The sequence below is a fragment of the Eublepharis macularius genome, chromosome 4, assembly GCF_028583425.1.
Source record: "Eublepharis macularius isolate TG4126 chromosome 4, MPM_Emac_v1.0, whole genome shotgun sequence".
Taxonomy (NCBI): domain Eukaryota; kingdom Metazoa; phylum Chordata; class Lepidosauria; order Squamata; family Eublepharidae; genus Eublepharis; species Eublepharis macularius.
In genome coordinates this window covers 16792581-16812663 of record NC_072793.1, presented here as the reverse complement: position 1 = coordinate 16812663, position 20083 = coordinate 16792581, and the positions used below count along the sequence as shown (strand labels likewise).

The 20083-nt window shown below is 45.5% G+C and overlaps 1 protein-coding gene across 5 annotated transcripts in view; it reads right to left on the bottom strand.

The window, feature by feature from the left end:
• The window catches only part of LOC129328905 (ATP-binding cassette sub-family A member 9-like), a 146647-nt gene extending 128852 nt beyond the window's left edge, over positions 1-17795 (bottom strand). Inside the window, exons 1-4 of one of the 5 annotated variants that reach the window (XM_054978220.1) lie at positions 17345-17795; positions 10275-10390; positions 2994-3204; positions 122-280 (exon numbers count right to left, since the gene is read on the bottom strand). In XM_054978220.1, coding sequence (XP_054834195.1) covers positions 122-280; positions 2994-3204; positions 10275-10379 — 475 coding nt within the window. In that variant the 5' untranslated portion in view covers positions 10380-10390; positions 17345-17795. Of the gene's footprint in view, positions 1-121; positions 281-2993; positions 3205-10274; positions 10391-16479; positions 16737-17344 lie in introns of those variants that run through there. The other 4 variants (XM_054978219.1, XM_054978217.1, XM_054978218.1 and 1 more) reach the window with 4 other exon arrangements.
• Between the last annotated feature and the right edge of the window lie 2288 nt (positions 17796-20083).

Genomic DNA, 20083 nt, shown 5'->3' with positions numbered 1-20083 from the left:
TCATGTTCAAAATATCTTATGAGAATATAAAAGGTCAAGAGCCCAGATCTGCATCTGATTTCACCGTATTCACATGAATATCTAGGAAATGGGACAAAAATACACATGCATCCTGAATTACCTATGTCTGCAGCGTAGTCAATGGGAGAATTCACTTTTCTTACTGAAAATCGGAGTCGATAGGAGAAGCGATCCTGAAATATAACTCCAATGATGTCATCCTCCTCCTTGTGTGCTTCTTCTATTGCTTTTTCATCTTCCATGAGTTTTGTTGTTACACCTTTAGTACGAAAATGCTGTCAGTATTATAAGAAAGCCCATGTAGGTAATAGAATCGTGTGTACTCAAAGTGTTGGCAACACCAGCATAACACCCCATGATTTCCTCACAAAGTATAAGGATGAGACAGAGCATCACTTTGACTGTGAAGCTGTCAAAGGACAGGTAAATTAAGCTCTAACTCTAGCGCACCCAAATCTAGCTGGCTAAAGCAAAGAAAAGGAAAGTGGTCGCAGCAGCAGAAGGCAAATCCCAAGCCTTCTGATCATTTCCCGACATTAGCCCTAATCCTAAATACATAGGTAAAAGGTAGTTCCCTGTGCAAGCACCAAGTCATTACTGACCCATGGGGGGACGTCGCATCACAACGTTTTCTTGGAAGACTTTTTTTACGGGATGGTTTGCCATTGCCTTCCCCAGTCTTAAATACATGCCTGACATGATATTAGGTACCTAAGTCATTTTTTTCTAATATGAAAAATAGACAACATGATCATTAACTCCTTTGCCACTAGTGTGAACAACCACTGGAAGCTCTTCCAAGAATTCTCTCCTTATGCCCTCCAGATGTTCACTCCTATGTGCAAGCCAAGACACAGGTAGTGAGCAACAGAGGTACCTAAAGAAAAGGTTCTGCCACTGTTGGTATTCACAGTGGGAGTGAAAGGGCTGAACAGCCCATGGGCTTTCTTTGGCTTGCTCAGGAGTGAGTTAGTGCATAAAGCTGATGTGGCTGGCCCTTGCATCATTCAAAATATGCTCCCTGTTAAACATGACTTGGCAACCAAGACAAGAAAACATCAGTAAAAGAGAGCATAGGATGAAACTAAGCCCTCATTCTTGAATCTCCTGAATTGCTCTGGAACAAAATAATGGCAGGGACTCAGGGAAAAGCTAAGCTGGGGGGGGGGGGCGGGGGACGACGACTGATCAGCTGAGAGTCAGTTTCTTTTTTCCTCTCTAAGAGCCAAGCTACAAGTGACACCTGACACAGGTTGGAAACTTGTCAGCTTCCCTCAAGTTTTGATGGGAAATGTAGGCGTCCTGGTTTTACAGCTTGGCTCTCCAATACAGCTGCAAGACCAGGATGCCTACATTTCCCATCAAAACTTGAGGGAAGCTGACAAGTGTCCAACCTGTGTCAGGTGTCACTTGTAGCTTGGCTCTAAGCCTGCATCCCTGCAAGACTGGGCACGAAGAGAAGTTTCCTGTTCATGTCAAGCCAGTGTGAACAAATGAGAAACCAGTTTTTTAAAAAAAGAAAGAAAAAACTGCAGCTCCCTGCCAGTGATCAGAAGTTGAGCTGAACCAGAAGGTGTTCAAGCATCCCTAAGACTGTTGTAGGGAAGGGATCATATCACTCCAGCCTGGACCCCTCTACACCGGCTCCCAATTTGTTTCTGTGCTCAATTCAAGGTGCTGGTGTTGGGCTTTAAAGCCCTGTATGGCTTGGGGCCAGCCAACCTGAAGGATTGCCAACCCCTGTACAAGCCTATTCAACTGCTAGGGTCACCTTCTGTAGCCCTGCTTCAGGTGCTCCCTGTTAACTCAGCAGGCAAAAAAAGTTGCCACCTCTCATTCCTGTCAGATTCTGGATGATAGACTACAGCAGACAGGTCCCTGGTTCGTTGTAGCAAGATGCGGGTTCTTGGTTAAATGACTTTTATTCAGAAATCAGTCCTTCCCATAATCAGATCCAAAGGTCTACCTAAGGGCAAAGTAAGCCCCTAGGCACTTCTAGTAGAAAGTTGACCAGAATGACTACATAGGAAAATTACATCCCTCTTCTACCCTCTGTTCCATCCCCCTCCCAACATCGTAAGGTTGTTTTGATTTGTGTGAGAACAGTATGCATATTTGGGTTATCAAGCTACACAGAGAACAGATATAACACAAGCAGAAAAAAACTTCAAACTGGGAATGGGTGAGAACTTATTGGAATGTCAGCAACAAGAATACTTCCAGGCACCCAAAATGGAGTTACCCCGAACAGAATAAAGCATACACTTGACAGCAAAACCATTGGCATGAATGAATGGGTATAGTCAGACATGACAATTCCTACTTGAAAATGGCTCTTTGATCACCCCTTTACCTTTACTTTAAAGATAAGGAACACTGACAGAAATGCACATAAATACATGAAACTGCGTTATACTGATTGAGAGCCAAGCTACAAGTGATACCTGACACAGGTCGGACACTTGTCAGCTTCCCTCAAGTTTTGGTGGGAAATGTAGGCAGCTTGGCAGAATGTTGGACAAGTGACAGTTGAAAAGTCCATTGGACAGCAGTCGGAGAGCCAAGCTGCAAGACTAGGATGCCTACATTTCCCATCAAAACCTGAGGGAAGCTGACAAGCGTCCAACCTGTGTCAGGCGTCACTTGTAGCTTGGCCCTCAGTCAGCCCACTGAGTCATAAAGTGATTGGCAGCATCGTTCCAGGGTCTTGGGTAGAGAGGTGTTTCACATCACCACTGGAGAAAACAAGGAACCTGCATGCAAAGCAGATATCCTGCCAGTGAGCTACAGCTCCTAGCCAGGCATAGAAACACTCTCGTACTTTTGTCCCTCGTTCCAAGCTCAAGGCCTGCCAAAGAAAACAAACTCCAGGACTCAGCCAAAGGGAGCGCTGACTCCAATGAAACTTTGCAAACAATAATACACCAGACATTGCATAACTTCATATGAAATATATATATATATATATATACCTCCCATGACGGAGACTGTTTCTACCTTCTCCATTATTGCTCTTGCTGTTTTTGTTCCAGGAGTATAAGCAATTTTAAGTGTAGAAAAGTTGAAAGAAAGTGCGTCTAGCTGACCAAGGTCTCCATGAGGGATTTCAACATTTGGACCTATGTATAAGCCTGATGACAGAAATAGCATCGCAAGAAGAAGAAGAATTGATGCGAACCATTCCTGCAAATGATGAAGAAGATGGTGAGGACCACAGCCACAAGCATTCACGGAAATCTTACAATGCATACCTTACCTGGATTATAAGCCTTGGTAACCATTGGTCATTCACAGTGATGGGTAAAGATCAACAGGATTCACTCTGTACCCATACCATACATTTACTTTATCACAAGCAGGCATGCAGGCACACAAATTTACTAAGCATCACTGTGGAGCTCCAAGAGTCCAAGATGTTCCCCTGGGGAAGGGCCATCTTTTCTCCATGGAATCAGAGACAACACATAAGAACACTGAAGTTTGCACTTTTAATGGCTTGTTTCCTTTACATTGCCAACTCCGGCAGATAATCACCCCACTGCACCAGCCAACACCCAACTCTTCATCTCCACCTGTTCCCATCTTACTGCTAGGGCTTAGGGATGCCAGTTCCAGGTTGGGAAATTCCTAGAGATTTCAGGTACGGAGCCTAGAGAGAGTGGGATTTGGGGAGGGAAGGGTTCCGTAGATTCCACCCTACAAAGCAACCATTTTCTCCAGGAAAACTGCTCTCTATAGCCTAGAGATCAGTTGCAATTCCAGGAGAGCTCCAGCCACCACCTGCAGATTGGCAGCCTTAGCAGAGCTGTTGTCTCCATCTCCATCTTTCTCCCAGCTCCTAAGTGTCCTGTACTATACCCTTCCAGCAAGGTTAAGCCAGGCGTCAGCCAGCCTGCCTGTGTTACATGGGGAAAACCCCTCCTGGCTCCCTCGGGCCAGGCAGCCACCTTCCTGAGGTTTCAGAAGATGCCTGCCACCCAAGGCCCAAAGCCTACCTGCAGCTCTCTCCTAGCCTTCAGTCAGCTACTTCCTCACCTTGTCCAGCTGGGGCCTTTTATTCCTGTCCCCCCTGGCCACTCCTAGTTCTTCATTCCCAGCATGTACTCCCAAGCAAGCATTTCCTCTCAAGGAGGCTTGTACTCCAGAGCAGTCCTTTGCTCTAAAGGGAGCTAGTACTGGTGAGCTTTTCTTCTGGATGCTTCCCCACCTGGCTCTCTTTCTAGCTCTGCTGCTTGGTGACTGGCTTGTCTTAGGGCCATGCTCCTGTTCCTCTTAGGGTTGCCGGTAGGGAAATTCCTGGAGATACTGGAAATAGATCTTGGGGAGGGTGGACACTGGGGAGGCGAGAGATCTCAACAGGGTATAATGCCATAGAGTCCAAGCCCCTTCCCCCTCCAGCAGCATTTTCTCCAGGGGAACTGATCTCTGTTGTCTGGAGAAGAGTTGTAATTCGGGCAGATCTCCCACCCACCACCATCTGGAAGTTGGCAGCTACAGCTCCTCCCTGGATTGGGTGCTTGAGCTACGACAATCACATATAGTTGAGGGGGATGGAAAAGAGGTGGAGGCATTTTACTTGTAGTGTTTAAAGATGGGCAATGACAGTAAAAATAGCTCAAATACTTTGCAATGATTTTGATTTTTAACATCAAAAAATGTGTGTTGCATGAATTAAAATCGTGGTCATTAATGAAGAGCATTGCTTCAATAGGCCAAAAATTTATATCCGTTGTCATATAGACAAGAAGCCAGCAGAGACCAATAAATATGCTGTAACTTCCAAGCTGTATATGGGGGAATCTTCAGAAGGTTCAAAAGCCACAAATATGTGCAGTCCCCCCCCTCTCATATTAACCTTAGGAAAATAATAAAACCATACTAGTTATAGGTTTTTGTCCTACCTCAATGTCAGAATAGTAGAGAGTGCCTTCATGTCATAGCCAACTTATGGCAACCCCTGGTGGGGTTTGCATGGCAAGAAGAGACCAATAGAGGTGGTTTGCCATTGCCTGGCTCTGCAACCCTGGTCTTTGTTAGCGGTCTCCCATCCAATCACAAACCAAGGCCATCCCTGCTTAGCTTCTGAGATCTGATGAGATCAGGCTCACCTGGACTATCCAGGTCAGGGCCAATGTTAGAATACCAGCTCATCATTCAGCAGAATTTTAGAATTAATAAGTTAAAGAGCCTGTTATCCATAAGAGTGGGCAGGCAAAGAGCAAACAGGATTGTACTTACCTGTAAGTAACTGTTGTTCATCAAGAGTCTTCTGTGCAGGCACACATTGGGACTGTGCAAGCCAGCTGTGGAGGGAGCGTTCTAAAACTTTCTAGAACTTTTCAGAGCTCAAGGGGGCACTCAGCTTCGCTAGTTGCAAGGAGTAACTTACTGTCCAAACTGCCGCACACTATGGGCATGGGAATGCCCTCTTCATCTAGTTCTCTGTAGCCACTGGAGGAGCTCCAAAGGAGAGCAAAGAAAGGAAACATGTAGCACTCACAGAGCCAAAGCTACAAGTGTTGCCTGACACGAGTTGTATACATGTCAGTTTCCCTCAAGTTTTGATGGGAAGTGTAGGTGTCCTGGTCTTGTAGCTTGGCTCTCCTTAAGCCCATTTAATTGAAATTTACAGAGCGGCAGTCTACGGAAGGGAGAACATGCGGTTGGGAGGGGAGTGCAGGTGTCGGGCTCTCACCGGGCGCCCCCTTCCTCTCTGCTGGGTGTGTATGGGGGTTTTCAGGGCCCCTCTCCTGCCCCCCCCCCACCAAATCAGGGCTGCAGGGCAGCCAGTTTGGTGTAGTGGTTAAGAGCACGGGACTCTAATCGGGAGAGCCAGGTTTGATTCCCCACTCCACCACTTGAAGCCAGCTGGGTGACCTTGGGCTAGCCATGGATCTCTGGAGCTCTCTCAATCCCACCCACCTCACAGAGTGTTTTGTTGTGGGGATAATAATGGCATACTTTGTAAACTGCTCTGAGTGGGCATTAAGTTGTCCTGAAGGGCAGTATATAAATCGAATGTTGTTGTTGTTGTTATCATCATCATCATCATCATCATCATTATTATTCCCAGTGCTGCTGATGGTGGGGGAGGAGTGCTTCCCCTTCTCCACCAGGGCAGCGCATCAGCTGGCAGGAGTGTTCAGCCCTTGCTCCCCCCCTCCCCACACTGCAGCTTCAGGACCAGCTTGGCCAGGCCAAGCAGGCATGCCTGGCGGCTCTGGGCTGTGCTGTGGTGGACAGGGTGGGCCAGAGCTTCACCGTCTCCCCCTCCTCTCCCTGGCAGCAATGCTCCAGCCCACCCTCTCCACCTTAGTGGAGTGGCCAGGCATGCCTGCTTGGCCAGGCCGAGCTGGTCACAAAGCCACAGTGCAGGGAGGGAGGGGGGAGCAAGGGGCGAACGCTCCTGCCGGGTGATGCTGTGGCCTGGCGGGGAAGGGAAGTGCTCCCCCTGCTGTCAGCAGCATGGGGAATGCAGCCCTGGTTTGGTGTGTGGGGGGGGGAGGAGTAGGGCCCTGAAACCCCCCCCACACACACCCAGCAGAGGGGAAGGGGGGCACCCAATGAGAGCCCGACGCCTGCACTTCCCTCCTGACCACATATTCTCCCTCCCATAGACTGCTGCTCTGCAAACTTCAATTAAATGGGCTTAAGGAGAGCCAAGCTGGAAGACCAGAACACCTACACTTCCCATCAAAACTTGAGGGAAACTGACATGTGTCCAACTTGTGTCAGGTGTCACTTGGCTCACAGTGGGTCAAGAGTAGACATGGGCATGAACCAAAAAAAAATACATAACCAGAGGATTGTGGTTCGGTTCAGGCCACGATCCCGAATTCTCGAACAGCAACAAACATATCCCGTTCCCGAACCCGGATCGTGGATCGTGGAAAACGCAGCCCTCAGCCGAGGTGCCCACTGAGCTTGGCCCTACAGCCATGCAGCAGCCCTGGCACCAGAGGAGATAGATCCCTGTCCACGAAAGCCAAGCACAATTGTACTCTCTCAGTCTCTCTCTCTCTCTCCAAAGGCTAGCAAGTAGCAAGCAAGAGCTCTGTCCCACTCCACTGCTAGCAGAAAGTGAAACCCAGCCTGGGAGACCACAGCTATTTATAAGCATGGGTCCCATTCAGCAACACAGGAGGTCTGTGTTTGGCCATCAGAGCTGCCTATCAGGGTTTGCAGAGATGAGATTGGAGTGCCCATGGTTACAGAACACCCCCTTCCCCCTCCCTCCCCTGGGTGTCTTCTCCCAACTGGTGACTGCTTTGCTGCTCTGTGGTTGGAAAGAAGCCCTGCTGATCAAGGAAAGCTGGGCTTCCATTCGGGTTTCCAGGGCGACAGAAGGAGGGCAAACAGAGCTTAGGCATTCCCCTGGCTCCGTTGCCAGGGGAATAGATTGCTGGCACCTGAGTGTCTGGATCCCTGAACCGAGCCCGATCGCCCCGATCCAGGCCTCTCCCGACCGCTGGATCGTGGGCTGTGGACAATCACGATCCACCAGGTCACGATCACGCGATCGCCATTTTTGTGGGTTTTTTATGTTCGTAATGCGGATTGTGCCCATCTCTAGTCAAGAGTGTGCATGTGTGCATGCACAGAAGAATGAATGACAGTTACAGATAAATGCAAAGCAGTTCCTACTCTTAAATTTGAGTTTTGTCTTAGCCTTGTCTCAGAAGCATGGCTTTTGGGCTCCCTTTAGAGAAGGAAAAACTGAAATCTTATGGTATTTGATATTTGCTTTATTTGTAAATATTCAAGTAGATCACAATTTATAGCATTCTCTGTCTTCCTCTTTTTTTGTCTGGTTGAGTCTAAACTCCCTCATAGTTATGAGGGGGTCACTTTCTCTAAACTCTTGTGCTCAGTTAACACCCACTGCAGAAACACCAGTGCCACCACATGACAAAGGAATGACCAGCCACCACCTGCAGCATTAGAAAAAAAGGTCTGATTTCAACTCAGACCCTAACAGCTGTAATGCAGACTTCAATTCTGCTATTGAACATCGTCTATTTGGCCATCTAGATTGTCTGTTGAGAAATTGGCCTGCAGATTAAAAGAATCTCCACCATTCAAATCAAATTAGCAAAGTCCCAAATTTAAGCATGAGTGTAATGAACGCTGATTTTTTTTAACCAGCACTGGTTCTATTTCCTCCAAAATAATCTCTAAACAGAAGCTGCCATGTCACCAATTTAAATTCTTACATACACACAGCCTTTCTAGATCCTTAGTGGGCAAGCCAGCATTCTGAACGAGACAGTATACCCACTGCACCCACTCTAGATACAGAGCCGTTTTGATCAGGCTAGAGGTCGCCATGTGAAGAAACAAGATCCTTGCACCCATATCAGCGAGAAACTGAGTGCATACATAAATCTAAAATCTCACTGGTGCACTGTGGGGTATCAAGAATATAGGTCAGTTCTCAGTATCTCTGCTGCACATTCCTGACCAAACAGCTGAATGGCAGGCATTTTAGTTTTGAAAAGAGCTTTGTAAGCACGGCTGCAGATGACTCATATCTAGGATCAAAGCCAAGGTTGCTTAGAACTCAATTGATTCTGTTTGCATAATTACTTTTAAATCTCATAGTAAGGATGGATAAATCCTAGTAAAATAATAGCTGCCCCCGCCCCGCTTTTTCTTGCATGTTTAAGGTAATATTTATACAATTATGTATAATGGGTCGTTTGGCAAGACAAATATAATATTATAGTATTTGAAAGAAGGTTTTATATTTTTGAATAGTTTGTTTTAAAGAAAAGAAAGAATGTTAAAGAAGTGAAAGAAGAAACTGGAAATTTATAATATATTAAATACCAATAAAAATGAGCGGAGGGGATTAAACACAGCTTCTCAGCCAGGAATAAGATAGAGAAATGTGTTTTTCCTTAGTTGGAAGCTAAAGGACAATTGATAAGTGACTAGAGTGGCCAGGCCTCCCACTGGCAGCCCTAGTTGGTAGTTTTACTATAAAGTTTCTGGCAATTTCTAGAAGTACCCTACTTCACTTCCAGGTGAACATTGCATATCCCACCAAACCATCCCACTGGTTGTGCCTATAGGTGACAGCTGGAATACACATAGGAAGGGCTGAGAGGCTAAATTCCTTGAAAATAGATGCATCTGACAAAGAGAGCTGTGGCTCTCGAAAGCTTACGCTACAATAAGAGTCGGTTAGTCATAGAGGTGTTACTGGACTCTACTATTTTGCTACTACAGACTAACACGGCTAACTCCTCTAGATCTTTGAAAATACATGTCGTTGAAATCTACCTTTAAAAAAAAATTAGAAACAATGGGTTAGAATTTGGTTAGAAATGGGGAAGAATATATTTCTCTTCTCTTTAATGTTGTAATGTCAATCTCACTTGTTTGATATTTTGATATCTAAACACAGATAAAGTGGTTTACTGTTAACAGCTACCTACTAAACACCAGTTTCTCCTTAAGAAGGTTGTTGGAGTTTTAAGTACAGAGGAAAAGATCTCTTATTTAAACAAGCAGGTGTTGGTGCCATTGCAGTAGGAGTGCAAGATACATGACTGTTATTCTGAACGAGCATCAGTCGTAGCTGTGAGTGTATGTAAAGTAAAATCAGTAGTCCCACAAGTTGGAAAACTATAAGACACCAGTAAATACACTTAAGAAACTTTGAGCCAAATTACAAATAACGCCTGACACAGGTTGGACACTTGTCAGCTTCCCTCAAGTTTTGGCGGGAAATGTAGGCAGCCTGGCGGAATGTTGTTCAAGTGACAGTTGAAAAGTCCTTTGGACAGCAGTCTCAGAGCCAAACTACAAGTGACGTCTTACACAGGTTGGACACTAGTCGGCTTCCCTCAAGTTTTGATGGGAAATGTAGGCATCCTGGTCTTGCAGCTGTAATGGAGAGCCAAGCTGTAAAACCAGGGCGCCTACATTTCCCATCAAAACTTGAGGGAAGCTGACAAGTGTCCAACCTGTGTAAGGCGTCACTTGTAGCTTGGCCCTTAGATGGATGCTGTAGGTATATAAAAGTTATTTTCCTCCTGACATTAACATGGTCTATTTTTATAGAGAACAGCACACTGGAAGTCAATCTCCCTTCTTTCTCATGCATACTGTCTCATTTTTATCTCATTCAGATGACTAGAAAACTTGTACAACAAAACACAAAGTCAGCAGGTATTACACAAATTGGTAATTTCCCCCCTGTTTATATGCCATTCAACTTCAAGAAAAGAAATGCTCAATATACTTGCCTGGAAACTTTGTTTTTTCATTCTCCATTTCACAATTATATTCTTCAATAAAAGCACTTTAATTTGTTGGCACATGCTGACATTTCTGTAGCGTTCCTTCTGCATTTCCGGATCTGCTTTCAAAATAAAGGCAAATTTGGTACAGAAATGTTCTATATCCGGCAAAGTATAGTGCTGAATGGAAGTTAAAAGTTACAACACAACTTCCCCTCCTGCTTATTTGGACAAGTCTCTGTACATATCTGTTTTCCTAAAGAGATTGATGACAATGGGAAGATGCCGGGCACTGTTTGGACCGATGCCAGGTTTTGACCCAAACCACTTGTCTCCTTTTTCCTACCATGCTGTAAGACAACTTGGGATTACTATGAAGAAATAATGACCAGCAGGCCGTATGACCCAGACATTGGAATGTTTGTAAAAACAGAGTTGCTCTTGCCTGTGTCTGTTGTTCATCAGTTTGGAGTAGCCAGTTTGGTGTAGTGGTTAAGAGCCGGGACTCTAATCTGGAGAGCTGGGTTTGATTCCTGACTCCTCCGCTTGAAGCCAGCTGGGTGACCTTGGGCTAGTCACAGCTCTCTGGAGCTCTCTCAGCCTCACCTACCTCACAGGGTGTTTTGTTGTGGGGATAATAATGGCATACTTTGTGAACTGCTCTGAGTGGGCGTTAAGTTGTTCTGAAGGGCGGTACATAAATCGAATGTTGTTGTTGTTATTTTTATTATAATAAGTGGTCTTCTGTGAAGGCAGACTTTGGGACTGTGCACATACAGGCCAGCCATGGAAAAGATTTCCATAGTTTTCTAGAAGACTTGGAGTGCCCTTCCTCCCCATGGCACTTTCCTACCAAAACTATTGCATGACCAAGAGAAGGGGTGCTGTTCCCTCAGCTCTCTCCATGCCACTGCTAGAGACTCCCCAGAAACTAAGGTTCCAGAGAGTTCACAGCAGGGCAGGAGAAAAGGATGCGTGCCTGCATACAACCGCTCAATGAACAACAGTTACAGATAAGTGCAACCCTGTTTTCACCTTTGTGGTTTCTGTGCAGTTCCACATTGGGAAAGTTGCAAGCTCACTGACTGAAGGAGGTGTGAAGCTCTCAAAGTAAGAGACCATAAAGGACCACTTTTCCAACAGATATTTTGCGTCTCTTTAACATTCACCCAGAGTTGCTTATAAAGAAGCAGGGAGTTCTCTACAAGTGTCCCCACTGAAGTACATGCAGCGATGTGGCAAGGAAAAATACTGCTCTGGTAGAGAGAGCTGTGCTAGGTAAAGGACACTGGACAGTTATGCGCTCAAGGCAAGAGTGTGATAGTTTTCACCAACCCACAAAGGAAGGCTTGTGTAAGGATACTGCCAAAACACTCTTGGAGCCTGAATGACTAAGGCAAACTATAACCTTGTGAAGAATGGTGACTGAAAAGAGAGAGAATCCTGGCCAGGGTATTTAACACATTGTTTTGAAACTTTATGAATGGGGGGACATAGGTTAGAACCCACAATGGCAAGCCACATTCCTCACTGATGACTTCTTCGGTTTACTTCGGTTTACTGATCTCGTCTTTGGTTTACTCATTTTCAAGAGGTACTGGAACTCTGTTCCACCGCGTTCTGCCTGAAAAAAGCCCTGGGGCAGCAGCATTTGAACATTTTGCTCTGGCAGAGAGGTGCCTTTTGCACCAAGCAGACAATTCAAACCACACCAGAGTAATCTGCTAGAAGCTAGTGGAACAAGCACTCTGTAGGTTTCCCTCTAGAACTCAGCCACCAATTGCATCTCCAGATTTTTTTTAAAAAATGGGGGGCATGGGACTGCCAAATCAGCAAATACAGGGACAGGGAGAAAAGGGGGAATGGGCTCCAACATTGCAACATTACAATGCATCTGCTGAAATGATAAGGGGGGAAAAAGTGATATTGGCTCCAGCTCCCATAAAAGGTAGCTTCAAACAGATACATTTTGATTCGTCTGGAATAAGAAAGCAGTCACCAAATCACCTCCATTTATTTATTTATTTTATTTATTTCAAATTTGTATTCTGCCCTCCCCACAAGCGGGCTCAAGATTGTGCAGCGCAGAATGCCAGGAGCCCAAGCCGATTCAGTGCTGATTGGCGCAAGTAGAAGCACTGGCTTAAAGTGTGCCATGCAGAAAACATCTAAAAGAGACCCTCTGCACATTCATAAATGGCTGCAGAATCTTACAGCCATGAGACTGAGAAGTCTCCGGAGAGCCAGCACTATGCCATGGTAGGAAATAGGGAGTGTGGACATACATGGTGTCAGGGCTTGCTGCAGCCGCCGCTGGGCGGGGCAGCAGCATGCCTGGCCCTGATGTGAAAGGGGTGTCAGGGATACTGCAGGACCCTGCTCTGTGGAAGGAGGGATGGTATACATCACCCAGACTCCCTCTCAGTCCACTTACTGGCCTGCTCAACCTGATCCAGTCCTCCCCCTTGATTTCCTCCATCTCCTTCATCCACCTTCCTCCTCGCCTCTGCTCTGCTCTGCTCTGCTCTGCTCTGCTCTGCTCTGCTCTGCTCTGCTCTGCTCTGCTCTGCTCTGCTCTGCTCTGCTCTGCTCTGCTCCATCACTCCTACTCAACCCACCCCACCCTGTGGGCGAACTTTCCTTATATCCTGCCCTTCATCCCAGGCTCCATCTGCCAGGCCACACCCCTCTTTTGCCATCCAGCATTGTCCTGGGCTGCCTCAAGCAGTTGCAGCTGGGGTAGCTACTTTGGCTGCGTTGGCCAGCTACAGCTGTGTCTCATTGGCTAGCTGTCAAGCCTCTCTGGCTAAGCTGATTGCTGAAGGCAGGCCCAGCTGTGTCTCCTTGGCTGGCTGCCCAGCTTTTCCAACAGAGTGCCTCAGGTGGCTCCACCTGGAGTTGCTTTGTTCCTGGTATCCCCTGGGCCAGGTTATTGCCTTCTAGCTGGGCTGCAGGTTGGGGCGTGGCTCTGAGCTGCTGTGGCTGCTTCTCCTCCCTGGCTGGCAAGGTTCCTGTTTGAATAGCTGCTGGCTGTATGTCCCCACTGCCTTTTCCCTCTCCTTCTGCTCTGGCCCCCTCTGGGTTGATCCCACTCTCCCTGCCTGGCCTCTGAGATTCCCACTGGAGGGTGGGACTAGCTGACCTCCACCTGCCCCTTCTAACCCTCTGAGGTTTGGGTGCTTCTTTCCCTCTTTCCTGTGTAGGTAGGTTCTGGTCCTGGGAGCCTGCTGGGGTGACTGGGTGGCTGTCTCCAGGCTGTCTCCCGTCGTCTCCTCCAGGCAAGTCCAGGGGATGTGCCAGACACATGGGACCAACAGGAAAAAAATGCCTTCAAAAAGGGTTGTGCGTAGAGGTGCAGGTTTATTATATCTGTTAAATCAGAAGCAGCTGAGAAGCCCCAGGCATAACATTGACGGTCCTGAGGGGGCTTTGTGTTTATTCACCCTCCAGGGACTGCATCTCTGAATCGAGGGCAGTCTAGGAGGGGGAGCGATTCCTCAAGTCAGGCAGACACATTTCCATAGCCTTTAGGGAAAAGCCTCTCGGCCTTGGATCCAAAGACTCTGTCAGGCCACACCCTACAAGCCTCTCCCTTCCAAACCAGAGAGGGACCGGTGCCTTTAAACAGGTGGTGCACCGCTATAGCCTTGGGAAAAGAGTCATTGTGAGGTAGCTGTTAGAACATGCCTTTCAGGTTAAATTGGAGACAGAAAGAGCAGGTAGCTCTGTCTTGTGATCCCCAGGCAGATAAGGCATACAGAATTCACTTTCTGTCAGCATCATTTTTAAAGGCACAGCTTGCTCAGTCTTAAAGAGGCCCATCTTGAGACATGACAAAAGGAAAACAAACTTTTCTTCTTCAAATGTAGTTTTATACTTCACTAGAATGACTATTGGTGATTAAAAGCACTTTTAAGAGAAATAAGTCTCCTCAGCCTCAAGAATGTGGTGAGGAAAAAATGGAGAACATCTCCTCATCTCATCCCATAGTGGCAAAAAGAGAACTGAGGGAACAGTGCCTCTACTCCTGGTTTTGGTGGGAAAGTGCCAAAGGAAGGAGGGAAACACCTAGTCTTCTAGAAGGCTCTGGAAATATTTTCTGTGACTGGCCTGCACATCTTCAGTCACAATGTGGGACTGCACAGAAGCCAGGAAGATGCACTATTGTTACCCCATTCTGACATTGAAATGAAAAGTTAGTGTCCTAGAGTCAGAAAGGTCTTGGAGGCTATTTAGGGTTGCCAGCTCCAAGATGGGAATTTCCTGGAGATTGGGGGGGTGGAGCCTGAAGATGGTGGGGTTTGAGAAGGGGAGGGACTTCAGCAGGGTACAATACCATACAGTCCACCCTCCTAAACAGACATTTTCTCTAGGGAAGTTGATCTCTGCGGCTTGGAGATCAGTTGTGATTCCATGAGCTCTCCAGCCACCACCTGGAGGTTGGCAACCATAAGTACAACCCTTGTTCATTCCAGAAAATCAAACACTAAATCTAAAATCTATCACTTTCTGACCACAGTTAGAGACTAATATGACTATTCACCTGAAACACTTACCAAATTTATCCTAACAGTCAGTTGAAATCTATCATCCTGTAATTTAAGCCAATTCACTTCAATTGTCCTCTGTCACAGAGAAATAGTTTCAATTGCGTTTCATGTTCTTAGTTGTTAAAAATGTTGGAACATACTAAGACCGAATATCAAGGCCTGTGGTAACCTATGCGAGACCTCCCTCAGTGACGTAGTGCCACTCTACACACACACAAACAAAATAACAACAACAACAACAACAACAGCATTCGATTTATATACCGCCCTTCAAGACAACTTAATGCTCACTCAGAGCAGTTTACAAACACACACTCAGTGCGGTATACACACACATAAACAATATACATATTCCTGAAAATATATTATATGTTTACAGCATAAAATAGTGTATAATGTATATTTTAAATAGGTAAAAGCTATCTTAAGCAGTTCATTCATTCAAAAAAAAGGGGGGGGGAATCACCAAAGTTTATTTCAATGTTCTCCCACATCAACCAGTTTTTCTTTTAAAAAACTGGCAGGGAAACTTGCCAGAAAAAGCCCCTCCCCCAGTTCTTCTTCTGCACCTCAACCACCACATCTTTGCTATCACCTAGTCACTTTTAACCAGTTTTATAACAAAGCACCAAGGGGAGGGATCTTTGTCTAATTTCTTAAAATCTATTAAGTTCACAATTTTACCCTGAGACATTAGGCTTATAACCTAATAAACACCACAGCGTTCATTTGGCATGATTTCTTTTATGTGAAAGAGAAAACTGTGTGTTTTTGTGGAACTTGGGCAAAACTTTCAGTTGGCAACTTGCGACTGTCATATATGTTTCGGCAAACAGAAGTCTGGCCTGCTAAAATGTGTTTCATGTGAAGTTGCAGGGACGGACTGGGAAAGGTCCTATTGTGCCAATAGCCTTGTGGGCCACCTCTCCTAAGCCCCTGAAATCTGGGCAAATGGTTGCTTGACCCCCAACAAGTTCTACCACCACCCATCCATCCCTGGCAAATTGCACTGGTACCTATTTAGCCGGGGCCCCTCCTCCTTTGTCAAATCATACGTGGAGAAGAGTGTGGGGCCCTTTCCAGGGTCATTTTTGTCTCCCCCCTCCCTGTGGAATTGCATTGTGCTTGAGCTGCTGTGGAACACAGTGACCTAATTCCTGCCATGGAAAGCTACTGAGAAGCATAACTCATCATGGTTTTAGCACATGAACTGACTCTCTTTTTCTTTGAGCACAGTTTAATTTGGTGTAGTGGTTAAGAGCGCGGGACTCTAATCTGGAGAGCCGGGTTTGATTCCCCACTCCTCCGCTTGAAGCCAGCTGGGCTAGTCACGGTTCTCTGGAGCTCTCTCAGCCCCACCCACCTCACAGGTTGTTTGTTGTGGGGATAATAACATATTTTGTAAACCACTCTGAGTGGGCATTAAGTTGTCCTGAAGGGTGGTATATAAATCGAATGCTGTTGTTGTTTTTGTTGTTGTTATTATTATTATTATTATTATTATTAATTTGTGGTTTTGATCTATTTCAGAGATGGTGCCGATTAAGATGAATTTCCTTTTAAACAGGTTTCATTTAAAACTGTAAATATACAGTATCTTTACAAAGGATCTTAATGCCACTTAGAAATGATTTCAGTTGCTATGGAGCCTAATGTCTTACAGGTAGTTGAATCCTCAGACTCTAGCAACCACATGCAGTTATCCATGCCATGAATTCAGCAGAATAGCTGAGGCGTATAGAATGTAGAAGTTTGAAAGAAGAAAGAACAGCATTGCTCCATCCGTTCCAAATCTTCCTTCGCTCCCAGTGATTTCCAGATCTGTACAGAGTTGTGTTGCAATCCTATTTCTCCGCTGGTCTCCATACACATCTTCCTCCCCCCACTGTTGTTGACTTCAGTTTTCCTCCACGGAAAACAAGATACTAGTTCCTTGTCAGATTCCTAGACAATGAGCTTCAACCAATGAGCTCAGAACCTGGGTTGTTTTTTTGGAGGGAGGGAGGGAGGGGCGGAGAACAAAATAAACAACAGCTGTCAAAACTGTGCAATGCTCTCTGAAGCTGCTTGGGAATTGCAACATTTGAGCTCAATGTTCAGGGCAGGTTTTTTTTGTTACCATTGGAATGTATCATTTCAAAACCACATTAACTCTACGTTTCCCATGGATAAAGTTGAGTATGGTTTCTCAAATATTTCCACATGAAATGAAAGCACCGATGTTCTTAAATGACACTTACTCGTAACATTACTATAAGAAAATGAGCTCTCCAGAAGTTTTAGACCGTCTTACTTAAATAAAACCATAAATACTCCTATCAACATTGGCAGATAGTTTTAAAAAGCTAAACTAGAGTTAGATTGCATTTATTGGGGGAGTCTTTAGCTATTAACCATAACTAACTTTAGAGCTAAGTATACAGCCAAATTTATTTCCCATTCAAACAATAACTTAAAAAAAAACTGAACACATGCAAAGGGGTAATGCAGCATCATATATAAATATTTAAGGATGCTTACTCTTACCTTAAACAAGCAATTTGAGATAGAAATCCAGCACAGAATTCAAAGATAACAGCAAACTTATGCCAATGTCCTTTGCCTGAAATATGTTTTCCGATGTCTGCGGCAACTCTTTCTCTTTCTGCTTCGTTGTGTCTTTATTGTTCCACTCCATTAAAACAGCCAAAAAAGGCACGGTCATTCACAACCACTTTGTTTTCACTCATTCTTCCCCTCCCAAGTCTTGCCCCTAGACCGTTCAATAGATTTCTTTGTTTTGGATGCTTAACTAACCTTGATGCAGTTCGAAGCTATGCTTCAGAATTTAACAGCCAAGCAGTTTTTGAAATTTGTGAAAAATATTCTGCATCAAACTCGAAAGGAAAGGAACATTTTCTTCTACAGTACATGATATATACACATTAGGAAAATAAGCAGTCGGATATAAAACAAACTCTTCTATGAACATAGATGGTCAGAGTTCACCTTATTTATCTCTATAGGTTAAAAGTTGTCATTGTGAAACACAGCAAAGTTTGATCTCCAAAGTATCACTGCAGTGTTCTGGGAAATTTAATAATTGACAACCACAGTATTTTGGAATCTTTTTAACTGGTTGATTTTCACAGACTTTGGAATCTGTGATGTTTACCTGAAGTTATGTCCTACTCACCTGGGATCATTGTGGTGGAGGGCAAAGAAGTATAATCCATCCCTATGTTATAATACTTATTAGTATATAGTTTATTACCATCTTCTAATGGAGACCAGCCAAAGGATAAGCGTAATTAACTTCATAATACCTAGTCTGAGGATCAGAATTTTGAGGTCCCTCACCCAATAAAATCAGAAATAGCCTAGGTCAGACTTTACAGTACCTAGTTCTGGAATGATAAATGCAGGGCTTTTTTTCAATGGGATCTCCCTGGTTTTGAGATCCAGCACCTCTGAAAAAAGATCACATGACTGGTGGCCCCACCCCGGCACCTGGGCCATCTCCCCGTGTAGAGCTTCTCCCGGGCCACCTGCTTCCCCAGCCTTTCTCTTCTCTTCCTCCCTCCCTCCTTCCCTCCCTCCTTCCTTTTCTCTTTCTTTCCTTCTTTCCTTGCATTCTTCTTTCTTTCCTTCCCTCCCTTTCTCTTTCCATTTCTTTTCTTCTTCCCTTTCTTTACCTTCCTTCCTGAAGCACCGCCGCCTGGCTGACTGAGAGGCAGGCCGGGACAGAGAAGAAAGGAAGAGAAAGCCACCCTTTTGTTGCTCTTCCCGCTGATGATGCCATGCCAAACAAGGGGTGAGAGAAGGAAGGAGGTGCGTGGCTGGCTGGAGGTGGCGGCAAAGGAGCAGCTCAGTGGGGCACTCCCCCCTCAGCCACTCCAAAGGGAAAAGGCCCCTGTCCTGCCCACCAACTTCATGGTGGTGCTGGTGGAGATGCACGCTGAGGGGGAGAATGAGGAGCACCCGGGGGGACAATGGCCTCTGCCACCCCCAGCGGAGCCAGGTGGTGAGCCACAGTGCTGCAGCTCGCAGTCAGCTCTTGTTTGTCTGGCCAGCAGGTCCCACAGGGGAAAGAGGGAGTTGTTCTATGGTCCCCCTCTCTTCTGAAGAGATCTATGAGCCCCCCTCGTCCTCATAGAGGGGGTTGTTCTATGAGTCCCCTTCTTGGAGTGGGGGGTCTTTAGGAGAGAGGATGTAGGAGATCAAATGGTGACAAATTAGACACTAAAAGTGGAAACACTCAGAAACCTGGAATTAAAAAGGATGAGATGTTTCAGCAGAGATCCGTTCATGGTGTCAACCTCTCTAAGTGTGGTGCTTCATTGGTCAAGTGGACTCTGTGTTCAGCCAATGGGGAACTGGGAAGGAGATGCTTATAAGGGATCTTGACTTCCCAGCCTTTTTTTTTTGCATTCTGCTGACTCTTCCATGCAGTCTTTTGCACAGCAAGACTTAAATGGTCAAGAGACGAACAGTACGCCATGTTAAATTGCTTCGGTTTTGTTTGGGTTGTGTATACGCTTTCTGCTGGTTTTCAACTTTATACAGTCCATACCCTATTGTATTGTTGAATGTCCCAGCCGTAGATTGACTTACACTGCAATCCGCCTTGAGTCTCAGTGAGAAAAGCAGACCATAAATAACATAAATAAGTAAATAAATTGGACATTACCTAGTCCCACAACCTAGAAAAATAGAAAAATCTGGATTTAAGACTGTTTAATGCCACTGCTTTCTGTCAGATTTAGGTGGGAAGTCATAAATTAGTGATGGGTGGCTATATCCTTTATGGTGTCTGGACAAACCACTCTAAGCCATGAGATATAGTTGCTCTAGGGTTTCCTGTTAAGGTGAAGTAACATAATGACTATGGGCTGTGATCCAGGAGGTCCTTGGTTCAAATCTCACTTCTACCAGGAGCTCACAAGGTGGCCTTAGGTACTCTCAACCATCCATCTGCAATATGAGAACAGCACTGGCTTACCCCACAGGGCCATTATGAGGGTTATCAGTAATATCTGCAGTGCTCTCTGAACAATGAAATTGCTATAGAAATGAAAAGCATTATTATTTCACTTAGGAAAAGTGCAGTAATACAAAGCACCATAGCTGTCAGGCCTGGCTAGGGGATTCTCTCAGACTCTCCACTTCATCCAACACGGTTGTATGAGTTAAAGGTCTTTATTTAGATAAAACTCTCTAGAAGTGCCCTGATACATAGTAATTGCCTGGAATGCTGAAGCAAAGTCTTCCCCAAGAGGTTAGACC